This window comes from Sinocyclocheilus anshuiensis, unplaced genomic scaffold, assembly GCF_001515605.1.
Source record: "Sinocyclocheilus anshuiensis isolate Anshui unplaced genomic scaffold, SAMN03320099.WGS_v1.1 scaffold6310, whole genome shotgun sequence".
NCBI classification, from domain to species: Eukaryota; Metazoa; Chordata; class Actinopteri; order Cypriniformes; family Cyprinidae; genus Sinocyclocheilus; species Sinocyclocheilus anshuiensis.
In genome coordinates, this window is record NW_015544699.1 from 3348 (window position 1) to 17387 (window position 14040).

General features: G+C 34.0%; 1 protein-coding gene across 2 annotated transcripts; it reads left to right on the forward strand.

Annotated features, from left to right (window-relative positions):
* Positions 1 to 355: 355 nt before the first annotated feature.
* On the forward strand, positions 356 to 9599 carry LOC107698231 (mixed lineage kinase domain like pseudokinase). 2 transcript variants are annotated; one of them, XM_016499202.1, is made up of 11 exons: positions 356 to 429; positions 1826 to 2278; positions 2565 to 2681; positions 5120 to 5297; positions 5439 to 5539; positions 5656 to 5791; positions 6027 to 6111; positions 7356 to 7495; positions 7578 to 7627; positions 7726 to 7869; positions 8975 to 9599. In XM_016499202.1, exons 2-11 carry the CDS (start codon positions 1831 to 1833, stop codon positions 9013 to 9015), a joined length of 1440 nt encoding a protein of 479 aa, XP_016354688.1. In that variant the 5' UTR covers positions 356 to 429; positions 1826 to 1830; the 3' UTR covers positions 9016 to 9599. The 2 variants fall into 2 exon arrangements, with proteins under 2 accessions (XP_016354688.1, XP_016354689.1); XM_016499203.1 differs by having other exon boundaries at positions 362 to 415.
* The last annotated feature ends 4441 nt before the right edge of the window (positions 9600 to 14040 follow it).

The window sequence follows — 14040 nt, forward strand, 5'->3', positions numbered from 1 at the left end:
TGAAACGGATGAGTTATAAAAAAATTCACCCCCCTCACAGTTGTCATGAAGGGCAAAATTAGCTATATAGACCAAAATCATTTTTTGAACCAGGCTGTAAACATGTTTTTTTCTGCTGTAAAGTTGGGCATTTTAACATGGGGAGTCTATGGGATTGACTCCCTTTTGCAGCCAGCCTCTAGCGGCCAGTTGATGAATTACAGTTTAAGTCACTTCCTTGTTGGCTTCACGAGAGAGAGCGGGAGGTTGCCGCTTGGGTAGAATACAATAAACAAGTGAAATCCAGTTTCAATAAGGAAGCTGCACTAAAGCTAGTGAAGTAGTAGAGGAGGAGCCATCAGTCGCTCAAATCAGCTGTTCTCACATTCCTGTGCCAGACTTTCTCCGGTTCAAAAGGGAAAAGGCATCTTATAAAGTAAGCAGCCTACCGTAAGTTATAATGCATTTTGATTTTTTTTGTTGTTGTTTGTTTGTTTTACATTCGTGTCATGTGCGTATTATAGCCTACAATAACCATACTTCATTTACTTCTGTTATAATAATTAGGCTATATTAGCTATAATTATTAGTGCAATAATTTTAAGATATCCATGATGTCTGTTTTGACTAGAAGTTTAAAATTGACAGTATTTTGCAGTGTTTGTAATAAAAGTTGGGTTCTACAGAAGTGCAAGTAGTACTTGCAGTTCTAAACAGTAGGCTATCATAAAGTTTATATGTAAAGGAGTACATGTCGAAGTCAACAGAGAAGACGATCACTTCATATGAAATGTTTAGATAGAAAGCTCGACATGTTTTAGCTGGTAATGTGTTGTAAGCGCTGCGTTGACATTTCCTGTTTATGGTTTCCGCTTCACCTGATTGTGAAAGTAACTTTGGTTGACTAACTTATTCCCGAGAGAGAAGGAAGTCTCGCGTTGACATGCCGTATTGAATTGAATTTCAATAATATTGTATTTTCTACCTTTTTTTTTTTTTTTTTTTTTTGTGGTAACCCTTTCGTTAGAAACATTATTAATGCAATCTTAAATCATGTTCTAACCAGAACATTGGTTTTAACGGGAATGAGGAAATTCTGTGATTTGATTGGATGGCGCAACTTTCACTTCCCCTTGTAGTCTATTATAGGCTGCATTTGTGTGAGGAATAGATGAAACTTAATCAAACTTTTCACATTTTCGACATGAATTTTTGCCAACATTTCGGTTGAAGAGTATTTCCATGATTTCATTTGTAAGTTTCCTTTCTTTATTTATTTAAAAAAAAATTCACATAAATCAGAAGGCATGAAATTTAGGTACAACTATGTATTTATTTATTTTTTTTTAATGAAAGCTGTTATGATGCCATATAATATAAAACAGAGTACAAACTTTGCACCCTCTTTTGAACCTATGTTAGCCATATAAACTGATGTTATCCTGTGAAATAAAAGCTAATATTTAATCATGGGTCTTGGTTTTCTGTTTTGCTTTACAAAACATTATATTTTGTAACATTTATATTGCGCTTTCAGAATGCTTACTGTTATAAAGCAGCATTATAATAATTGTATAAAAATATGCTAAATTGAAAGGAGCATTTTTCTTTAATGTAAGTTGGGGAGAGTTTACATGACTGATGTTGATATTTTTGTATGTTACATTTTCCATTTGTTTCATACATTGTTTTGCATGAATATTGTTTTCTGATTAAACTTTTGCTAAAAAGTGTATTTTATTTTTCAAAATTGGATATTTTTTTAATAGCATCAGGAGGACTTGAAGCTTCAGTCATTTAAGATATTTAATCTGAGAATTTTTTTTTTGTTTGTTTTTATTTCCAGCTGCAATGGACATCATAGAACCCATCCTAGCCATCGCAGAAAAGCTGTACAGCCTGTGTGAGGAGGTGAAGGCTAACAAGAAGCGCTGCAGGCGTCTGGCTCACCGCGTGTCCACTCTGGCTGGGCTGGTGAGGGCCGTGAAGGTTCATGGCTTTGGGACTGAACCCAAACAGGTTAGAAATGGGCTTGAAAATCTTAAACTCACTCTGGAGTCAGCAGAGAAGGTAGTGAAGAAATACACTTCCTTCAGCTATTTGAGACGTGTCGCCAAAGCGTATGACCTCGGCGAGGAGTTCAGCTTCCTAAATGAGAGGCTGAATGATGCAGCCCAGGTGCTTTCTCTAGCACTTCAGGTCGAGCACAGAGCAAGTATAGAGAAAGTGTTTCAGGAAGCAACAAGGCGGCGGGAAGATGAGGAGGACAGGCAGAGTGACTCTCTGGAACTTCGGGAATGTAAGTTGTATGAATTTGAATTGGAATAAAATATCTACTTTCAGGATACGACTGGAACCTTTAGACCAGTGGTGTCCAAACCTGTTCCTGGAGGGCCACTGTCCAGTTTAGCTCCATCCCTAATTAAACATACCTGACTCAGATAAACAAAGTCTTCAGACTCACTAGAAACATCCAGGAAAGTGAATTGGAGCTAAACCCTGCAGGATGTTGGCCCTCCAGGAGCAGGATTGGACAACCCTGCTTTAATCTGTGTATTTAAAGAGTATGCATTTGTCTCCTATAGTGCTCCAGTCTTTAGCCCAGGAGAGCAAAGGAACGAACATGATGGTTGATGCCGTACAAAAGACAGCTGACCAAACTCAAAGAGATGTGCTGGACATTAAAGAGATCCTGGAATCATGTAAGTATGGATATGTGGGTCAATGACAAATAAGAGTGTCCATAAAAAAGAAAAATATGAAAAATGCTTTAAAAACACTACAACATGTGCCAAGTTAGTAAAAATACAGTTTGTATTCTTGTTTCAATGTCATGTGGTGTAATGTAACCATCAAGTAAAAAGTATTAACATATTTTCTTAACACTTGAATACATGTGAGTGCACATATATCAATCATTATAGCCCTGCACCTTGAAAAATAAATTAATTGGAATAATTTGCTGATTCACAAAAATGGCCTAAAAAACCTAATTGGATGATTCTTAGTAATGCAGATTTTTTTCAAACTACTTTTGTATTAGCTTTAATGCACTTATCAAAATAAAAAAGTTTTCGATTTTAATAATAATAATAATATACATTTTATTTATAGGTGCCTTTTATGGTCAACAAGGTTACAAAAAGTTTACAAGTGCATTAGAATACAGGCTCAATACAAAATGAGATCATAAAAAGGCCTAGTTAAAATAGTCTTGTGTCTAGTGGCGAGATTTAACAGTCACTGAAGAACTGGGCAAATGTGTTTGACAGAAGGAATTCTATAAAGAACACAAGCTGCAGAGTTCTGAACCAAGTGAAGTTTATAAAGGAGTATAGATAGGAGACCAGAGAGAAGAGCATTACAGTTTTCAATATATGAAGTATCCAGTGCATGGATAAGGATTGCAGCACTATTCATTCATTGTGAGAGAGGGACGGAGATGATTGATATTACGTAGGTGAAAGTATGCAGTATGCATGATATTATTAACATAAGCTTCAAAGGATAGAGTGATATTGAGGATGACACCCAGACTCTTAACCTGCAGGGAAGGAAAAATTATAGAATTATCAATAGCCACAGACAGACAATCGGATTTTGTCAGAATAGATGTTGTGTCTACAAGGAGGAGTTCAGTTTTACTGCTGTTGAGTTTTAGGAAATAGGCTGAAAGCCAAACTCTAATTTCAGCAGCTGAACAAAGAAGGTGGAAGAAAGGAACCCAAGGGCTTGGAAGACAGATAGAGCTGGGTATCATCAGCGTAGCAATTAAAATGGATGCCAAACATCCTAAAAATATGACAGAGAGGAAGTAAGTAGATAATGAATAAAAGAGGGCCCAAAACAGAACCCTGAGGAACACCTGTGGTAACTTTAGATTGTTTTGATCTGAAATTAAGTTGAATAATCTGAGTGCCCCTGGTTTCTCAAGTATAAAGGTAGTAATAATAGCAGATTTAAGAGATGAAGGAACAACGCCAGAAACTAGTGAGGAGTGAACAATTTCAGTAACTAAAGAGGACAAAGATGGTAAACAGATTTTGACTAAGTGAGATGTCAAAGGATTGAGCGGATAGGTGGTAGATTTTAATTTCCAGATAAGACAAAGTATCTCCTCAACAGTTGGTAGAGTGTACGTAGAAGAAACTAAGGTAGAGTGTGGAGGCACAAAAGAAACTGCATGGATAGGATTACAGTTATTTACAAGTAATTGTTTATGAATATTTTAAATTTTAGACTGAAAAAAGTATTGCATTGAGTGGTGGAATACATATTTGTTGGCAGAAAATCAGGTGGTCGTAATTTTTGTTTTTTAGATACAGAAAAGAGAGATTTAGTGTTCCCTTTACTAATGACAAAAATAAGTATTTAAAATGTATAATTTAACTTTCAAACTGCAAAGGAGTTGGGAAATGAGTTCAAATACTTTATTTAATGTCAAAGAAATTTACATAAACACAAGTTACCTAGTTCAGAGGAAGATGGGAATCATGCATTTGTGGCAGTTTTTCCAGTGATTAATGCATAATACAAGACTTCTTCACCTTACAAATGGTTGTCAACAGCAAAAATGCTAGGAAATGTGACATGCTTGAGCCAAAAATGCTCTATTTTTGGAATCGGCACCCCAAATTTTGTATAAAAAAAACATTTCTGCAAATATGATGGAGGGTGGTGTTAATATGTTAATTATAATTTAGTTAATATGTGTATTATTATTATTATTATTATTATTATTATTATTTTGCAAATGTCATTAATAATTTTTATTATTAAATAGCCTATTAATTCATACATATCAGTCCGTTTTTGGGGGAGTTACACCGCATGTCAACATAAGCAGGCTAATTGGCCCTAACACACAGTCACGAGGGTCTACAATATAATATAATTTCCTATTTTGTTATTTTTCTGCATATTTTTTGCACCACATGACTTTGATTTGGAAGTCAACTGTTTTAAATAGTAAATAAGTGTATATTAAAGAGATAATAATAGAAGGGTCACTGTTTTTCAAGAATTTCCTGATTATAACGAGGCTTTCATGAAGTGTAAAGTAATTTTTAGTTTAGCATTGTTGAAGTGATGTTTTGAATGGTGTCTCCACTGAACAGTTTTATTTGTCTTTGGTTGGCAGTGAAAAAACCCCACCTTCATCTGCAAGACATTAGAGAGATTAAACCAGAAGAACTGACCTACAGTGTTCCTACTCAACCCCTTATGAAGTGCAGCCATTCTGAGCTTTACAAAGGGACGTACAACAAATTCACTGTGGCTATCAAGAGATACTCATGTCCGCTGTGCACCTGCCCCAGGTAGATGATAAAATTAATTGTACTCAATTGTTAATTTTTTTTTTTTTTTACACGAGTGAAAGCAGTCTATACCATAGCAATCATTTTCTTGACTGATTTAAAAACTACAGTTTACTTGTTGCATATATGCGTTCCTTCCAGTGATCTGAGGAGTGTTTTTAACAAGGAGGTGGAGACCATGAAGCGCTTTGAGTCACCAAATATCTTAAGAATGTTTGGGATATGTGTCGAGGATGAGAACGGTGTGCCAATCACAAATCACTAACCAAAGAATAATCTCAGTTTGAGAAAATCAGCAAGTTTGAACTTTACTTGAGTTAAACATGCATCTAATTGCCATTTTGTCCTTCTCATACAGGACCAAATCCAAGTTTCCTGATAGTCATGGAATACTGTGAAAAGGGAAGTCTTCGACAAGTCCTGGAGAGTAACTGCAATCTGCCCTGGGAGAGAAAGATGCAGATGTGTCTGGATGCGGCTCAGGGACTCTACAGGTCCAAATCTAGCTATACTGGCATAAGAAAGTCAACATACTGTTATTCTATTTATTAACGACTTGTTCTTTTTCCTCTGTGACAAAAAATTCTGACTCTAACTCCTCCTAGAGCTTTAATCATACATAAAGCATGTCTTTTTTTATCTAGTTAATTTATTCTCATATGTTTGCATATAAACTATAGCAAAGGTATATTTGTCATCTCAGTCTCATTATTGTTTTGCACAGTACAGGCTGCATCAGTCAGAGGAGAAGTTTAAAGTGCATGGCTCCATCAGAAGCAGTAGTTTTCTAGTGGCCGCTGGCTATAGAGTGAAGGTAATGGATATTCTCTTTCACAATATCAGCATCAGCATCATCCACCAAAACAACCACAACATGTTTTTGTAGCCAAAATGCCACCAAAATGACCAAAAAATGCCCCATAAATTCAAGACAAAGAGGCAAAAATGCCCCTGCAAACTTAAACAACGTATTACGGCTGTCACGACTAAAATGAAACATGAAAATGAATGAAAAGTGCCAATTAGCAGAATTACATTTAGATTCGCTCACACTGCATCAGATTGCTTTTACGTGCGTTTTGTGCAGCGTTGAGCCTTATAACCAATCAAACGTGTTTCTGTTGAATTTAGGAATGCATTGGCCAATCAGAGGTGCTTAGATTAGTCAGCGCTGCAAACACCTGAATTCCCTCATCATAAACAACACAGTGCTGACACGATGTAAATAAAACATAATTTCGTTGCTTCAGTGGCTATACCGTTTTTTTGTTTGTTTTTTTTTGCAACTTGCGCTAGACTAGACTATGGTCATGAACCGATATGTTTGTCTGTAAAGCCAGAATGTGACATGCCCAAAATGCAGACACAAAACTTTTTTATAATGTTTTCTATATCAATATTATTAATCATTATTACAATATGAAAAGCAATAATATACAATAATACAATACAGGCCTATGAGCTCCTGTTTTTTGCATGTTGAATTTAGATACAATTTTTAAAAGTCTATTGGGTTACACTTTATTTTTAGGTGTCTTTGTTACAGTGTAAGTATACATTTAAGTACTGAGAAATAAACTGCATGCACTTACTACATGGTTAGGATTAGGGTTTGGCTTAGGGTTACTTGCATGTAATTATGCATTATTTATTGTTGTTATAATAGTAAGTACATGTAACGTGTAACAAGGACACCTTAAAATAAAGTGTTCCCTAATAAAGTGTGACAACAGTTTAAAATATTGATTAAAGTAATTGGGTAAATTTAATTATTTGATATTAAAGACAACATAGTATGGTTATTATAATAATATGGTGATTATAAAAATTGCCCTCACAAATGTAAAAAAAATTATGGAAAAGTGAATTTCTGACCCTGCTGGATGTACATTTTTACATTTATGCCTTTTTAGGGCATTTAAAGCAATAATATTATTACAGTTTCCTTTCTAAAGACTGTCATAGATGGATAGATAGATAAAAAAAAATCACTTACTAAAACCCAGGGAATGTTTTTGTTGGGGTTTCATCTTAATGTTCATTTGTATGTTTCGCAAGTTGGGAGGCTTTGAGTTGGCAAAAACAGAAACTTCTCTTCAGAAGAATAAATCCAGAAGGAGCAGTGCTTTCCATTACAACTCTCCACAGCAGCTTCAGAATGTCAACCATCCTTACGACAAGGCATGTGAGATCTACAGGTACGGCAGTCCGACTCAAATATCATACACGCATATCTTATTCAAATAAAGGATGGTCTCTGACTTTACATGCTCTTTTTAGTTTTGGCATTGTCTTGTGGGAAACTGCAACACGAGATGTTCCTTTCAAAGGTGTGTATCACCAAAACTATCAGTCTTGCATTTGCCCTGAATATTACTTAAATGTTAACTAAATACATGACACACTCTTTCTGTGCCGGTGTTTTTAGACTGTACAACCCCCAGTCAAATCTTCCAAAAAGTGTATGTAGAGAAGGTCATGGAGCCACTTCCGACAGACTGTCCTAAAAAGCTAAAAGAGCTCATCAATGCCTGTCGATCATTTGAGCCCTTCCTACGACCAACCGCAGGAGGTAAGACCCTGACACACAGGTGAAGTTAAATTACGCTAGCGGGTCATCATCACATATTCTTCTGTGATTAGTAATGCTTTACAAATTACATTACACAAACAGATTACAGTTTTGAACTGGGAAAAAAAACTTCATGGTGTAGTCCAAGCAAGCATAGCTGACAGTGTGAAAAAAAAAGTAACACAAATTTAACCATTGCATAGCATAAAAGGTAAAAATTTTACTTTTATTAAACATGTCATGTCATTACTTAGCAGATAACTAAAAATGTGGCACATTTTTATGTCATTGATACTTTAGATGTTATTATGTGGTCCTCATTCTATGTGCAGCAACACAAAGAATCTCTTGTTACATACTTTTCTCTGTGCTATGTTGGGGCCGTGGCAATTAGTTTGAATCAACAGAAAAAAGTAAAACTGGCTCATTGACAGTGTGATGCCAAAATTCGTGGCTTTATATATGGGTGAGATGATTGTGTTTGCTGCAAATGGAGAATAAAAATGAGCCAAATACAGAGCCTTGTGGAACACCAGTAGTATCACCTTTGCCGCCTTTTCTTTTTTTATATATTATTTTATTTTATTTATTTTTTTATTAGATTAACCAACTTTGAACAAAACATTAAATGCTTAACCAAAGATAGGGCAAACATAATGGATATAAATAATTGCTAACTAATATAACTGGAAAAATAATAATAATGATGAAAAAACAAAACAGGAAAGGGAAATGGTGATAAGAGACATTCCAAATTAAGATACATGATCAACCTGACCCATAAAAATAAATCAAAAGTTCAACAAATGTCTTGCACCTACACAAACTTTTGGTGGGATAATTCAAGAAAGGACAAGCAGGCTATAATTGACCCAATAAAGGCATAATCTTACAGTTAATTTTCTTACTGACAAAACACAAAACTGACATCATTATAAACAAGATTTCACAAATAGATTATGTGAACAGGTGACCAAAAACACACGGATTGTCATTGAATTGTCATTTTTGATGATAGCAATAGAAAACTTATGGGAAAAAATACATCATTTATGGTCTTATTTTTAGTGATTTGTTTTTGTTTATTTATATTTTTCTTTTTTAGTATTGGTCGACATGCTCCTTAAAATGGTGGAAGAGGATTGATGGAGCACCTCTGCATTTCTAACCAAGGCTTCTGGCAAATCAGATTCTGATGATGCAATCTGTTACCATTTTCCTGGGGAGTATTCCAGAAAGCAGGATAAACTTAGTGTCACATAAACCCTGAACCCAAACCTTGCTTACTTGCAGTACATGGTGCATATACATGGTGCATACATTATTGATCTTAATGTGAATGATTCATCCTTGCATGTTTATTTTTTTGGTATTTTTTTTTAACCATGTAGTTTTCAATCAAAATGTCATTTGGATTTAACTGTGAAACAACATACTTCTCTGTTGACGTATGTCAGACTTCTCCAATCATTAAGTCTGCTTACACCCCATCCTTTCAATGTGTTGCAAGCCTGCATTCAGAGCTGCCTCCGTCCCATAAACAGCCAATTGATAGAATCATGTCCCTGCCTACATTATGGCCATGTTAGTTTAGTTTAGTTTAGTTTAGTTTTGTTTAGTTTTGTTTTCTTTCACATTTGTGATAATATGAGATGTCACATATGATTTACAAAGATATATATATAGCAAACATTCCATAGCAAATAAGACATTCTGATTACAGATGAGAAAATGTTGCTTTTAATATTTGTGAGGAAAAAAATACATTGATCCCTGCCTACATTATGGCCATGTTAGTTTAGTTTAGTTTAGTTTTGTTTAGTTTTGTTTTCTTTCACATTTGTGATTTACAAAGATATATATATAGCAAACATTCCATAGCAAATAAGACATTCTGATTACAGATGAGAAAATGTTGCTTTTAATATTTGTGAGGAAAAAAATACATTGATTCGTTATAATGCTTTACAATACAGTATTAGCATAATCTGTGCCATCAAAAATTAAAGTCTCACTGCTGCATAGCAAAATTGTCTGTCTGTCTTTTCTCTAGACATACTGTTGCTGTTGTTGTTGTTGTTGTTATGTAACTTTATCAATAAATGCCACAGGCCATATATCTAATAGAAAACTTTATCAATAAAGTTACTGACAGAAAAAGGAGTAAAGATACATTTAAGTGATGTGATGTAAGTTCCAGTTAAGTGATGTAAGATATTTCATTAGGTGATGATCATGTGAAAGTGGAGCTTTGTTGGTAAGATGTTGGAGCCATTAAAATATATATTTTTATTATTCGATAAATGGTTATATCTATTATTACTTTATTATTTCACATAAATAGATATATTTATACATTTATTTAACTATAGTCAAAAGACAAAACTTCACCTTTTTTCTGGTTGTTGTCGGTTGTTTTAATTAAATGTTGTTGTTGTTGTTGTTATCCTTGGGGAAAAAACGATAAATTGCTCAATGATGTTTGTACAGACAAATAAAATTTTACATAGACCTATATTGCATAAAAGTAGTTTCATTGCTTTTACTCTGATTCCATTCAGAATTAACAGAGGGCAACAGTCCATCTCTACAATTTACAAGAGATTTTAATACTTTATATAACGTGTTAGCAGTATTTGGTGGTTTTACTTGGGAAAACCAGCTATTTTCTAGCATTCGAATAACAAAGAATGAACCTGAAACGATAAATTCACTACATTCGTAATTATTATCCAATGTTAGCCTGGACCACAAAACCAGTCATAAGTCATTTTGTTGAAATTGCGAGCTTTTTTTAAATTAAGGAAAACAAACAGGATGCGCTTTCTGTCGTCTTGGTCTTGAACGGGAGCGCTTCACAATGATGAACCGACACTCAGCGAATACTTGCCTCCTCACAGCCATGATACATATATCTAATAGAATGCTTTAAATAGCCTACTTTGAAATGAAATAATTCAAATATATGAAAAACTCTTTCATTATCCGTAAAGATGTATTTCTCTCTAAAGGCTGGCATCCTGAGGAGATGGCGAGTCAGGATCGTCAACTTCATCTTGTGTCACTGACTCAGAAAATACTAGTTCATTAATAAATAGAAAATAAAAAAGTATTTTATTTATTTATTGTTTGTTTGTTTTTGTTTTTTGGGCTTCTGTGCCAAGATTGTGTTTGCATGCAGTACAAACCTACGGCGGCATTTTAGTACCATGTTGAAAAATAAGTTTAACATCATAATATTTTAAGAATAAAGTAAAAATTACGATAATAAAATCAGGTTATAGGCCTATTGCGTGACGTTAATGTGAGAATTCCACCTATACTCCGCCAAAATAAATAAATAAAATAAAATAAATGAATAAAATACAATAAAAAGTCTGTGGCATCCAACCTGTCATTCTTCACATTTAACATAAAAAACAGCAATAAAAAGTAGGCTTATTGACGTTTTTTAAAACTCTGATCGATTTCATGAAACATTCGTTTGTATTAAATTGTTCTGTTTTTTTCAACATGCATTCAAATATTTATTCATGTTTATTTCGTGCTGCAAATATTAAAAAGGAAAATATCATTGATTCACATGCTGCTTGAACTGAGACGAATATACTTATCTCACTACAAATTTAGAAGCATAAAAACACATTTATTGTTTGTAGTATTTTATTATAAAGTCGACAGAAGGCTGACACTTTGTGTTTTAATATAGCCTAAGTAAAAAAGCACAAAGCTTATTGCGATTATTGGGTGGCTTGCGTGCTACAAATGATGAATGGACTTGAAAACGTCAAATATTATTTCCAAACATTTATACCGTAAATAAAACATCTTGTGAATACACGTAACATTAATCACTTCAGAAAAATCAACAATAAGTTAACCGAGTTGGAGCCAATAACGTTTGGGGGGGGGGTCCAAACTCACACAACTGAAAATGAACAACAGTTTGAGCTCATCTGTGCGGTAAGACTTTCATTTGTTACATCCATAAAGCAACAATTCACCCAAAAATGAATATATGCGATCATTTACTCATTCCAAACCCTGTATGACTTTCTTTTGTGGACCACAACAGAATATATTTTGTATAATATTAATGCTACTCTATTCTGTACAATAAGAGTGGATGGGGACTTTGATATCAAGATTAAAAATGACAACAACAACAAAAAAACACCATAAACGTAGTCCATACAAATACAAGCCAAAGTAGGCAGGTGCCAACATGAACAGCTTGTGTTACAGGCCCAACCCGTTCTCATCAGTCTGCGTATAAATAACACGACTTTACACTTTCTAATTGCGTGTAATGCATACGCCAAATGCCAATTTTGCGTGCATATGATACGCCAATCCTTCACATTAACTTCGGTGGAGAGCAGATGCGTCCAAATACCACGCGTCATCTTCAGCGGCAGTGACGTCACCAGCGAGGCTCAGTTCGTCCAGTTCACCTGATGCGCGTACACCTTCAAGCAGGTAAGGGCAACGATCTTTCTTTGTAATGAGATCATGTGGTTAACGGTATTATTTTAGTTATTTCAGTGTTTCTGCATCATGTTACATGGGTCATGTGTTAAAATGGTAGCGTATGAGTTCAAATTATGGAACAGTGGGCTGCTCAGTTAGCACAGCTGCTAGCCTACAGGCCTTATCCTCAAAAACCAAACAAATTGAATTTATAAAAGAATACAGAACCCATTCATTTCACAGAAGATAAACATGCATTGAGATATAATAGTATAGACAGAGGAAGTGAATCAGATAAAGGCTTATTATTCTCAGTATTTCCTCAGGGATCTGGGAACCGGCCTTTCTCACCTGCAGGTCTTATGTCTGGCTCGATGTGGTCTGACCAACCTGGAGGAGAGTTCTGCTCTTTCCTCCTTAAAGATATCCAACAGCATTCAGAGGCAAAGGCTTACAGAGACTGAACCGATAAAAAACTCTTTTTGTTTTTCTAATATGAAAGTATTTTAATAGGAGAAGGTATTTTAAAATCAAACAAACTACACTATTACTTACTGTGAACTACAGTATGTTTATTTTTTAAGCCACTGAATGAAGTGAATGAGTCAGAAACGTTCATGGTTTTTGCTCAGGAGCTGAATGTGGCCTTCAACAGCATCTCAGACCTGAGTCCAGTCAGTTTGCTGGAGGATCTGGAGGAGAGCGAGGTTGAAGATCTGGCTCAGGTGTGGTATTTGGGCTGTTGTGTGAAGCTCAGGACACTTTCACTGGAAGGAAACCCTGTGTGCACTCCAGGAGCCTCTGAGGTACATGAAGAATCATCTTCCCCCTGTTTTGCTTCTTTAATGACAAATTTGGTTTGCAGAATTCACTCATATTCCAGATAGATTGCTGACAGGTGGTTTGTGCTGCAGGTCTCGGGCTACAGCTTCAGGTCTGCGGTGCGTGAGCTGATCTTCCTCGATGGTATATTTTAATAAATACTCATTAAATAATACAGTAGTAATATTTATTTTGTTTAATGTTTTTAATAATAATAATAATAATTCAAATGATAAATTATAATACATTTATAATATTATAATAGTCATATCTCTTGTTTTGTTTAATCAATTAATCATTATTATTGGTATTATTAATAATAAAATAATATTACAATAGTCATAGTTTTCATTTTGTTTAACATTTTAATAATAATAATTGCTTAATGTTTTATTCAGTAATAATAATTAATAATAAAAACTAATCATATTAAAAATAATAAATATTCAGTAGTAATAATACTAATAATAATATTACTAATAATAAAAATATCAACAATAATTATTGTTATTGTCTTTATTAATTATTATTTTTATTATTATTATTATTATTATTATTGTTATTATATTGATATATAATCAACATTTTGGCCAAACTGTGCAGCACTACAAGCACAGTAAACATGGAGTTAATATTAAGATTATTAATAAAATAAAAATTTTATAATAATGTTTCATATTTGGTTTAATATTTTAATTTTTTTTATAAATATTGTTTTTACAATTATTGTTATAAATAATACAGAAATGTGTTGCTAATTATTATTGTTGTTATTATTGTTCATATTAGTATTAATTTTTATATAGAAGTTTTAATTTTGATTAGAAAATTCAAATGAGATTTCTTTCCCCATTCTTTCCCCACACTCACACACACACA

Bases quoted from the DNA above. Each gene is read 5' to 3' on its own strand.
- LOC107698231 (XM_016499202.1), top strand. From the start codon at position 1,831: ATGGACATCATAGAACCCATCCTAGCCATCGCAGAAAAGCTGTACAGC. The intron at 6,112-7,355 runs GTAATGGATATT...ATGTTTCGCAAG, and splicing joins CCGCTGGCTATAGAGTGAAG to TTGGGAGGCTTTGAGTTGGC. The intron at 7,870-8,974 runs GTAAGACCCTGA...TTTCTTTTTTAG, and splicing joins CCTACGACCAACCGCAGGAG to TATTGGTCGACATGCTCCTT.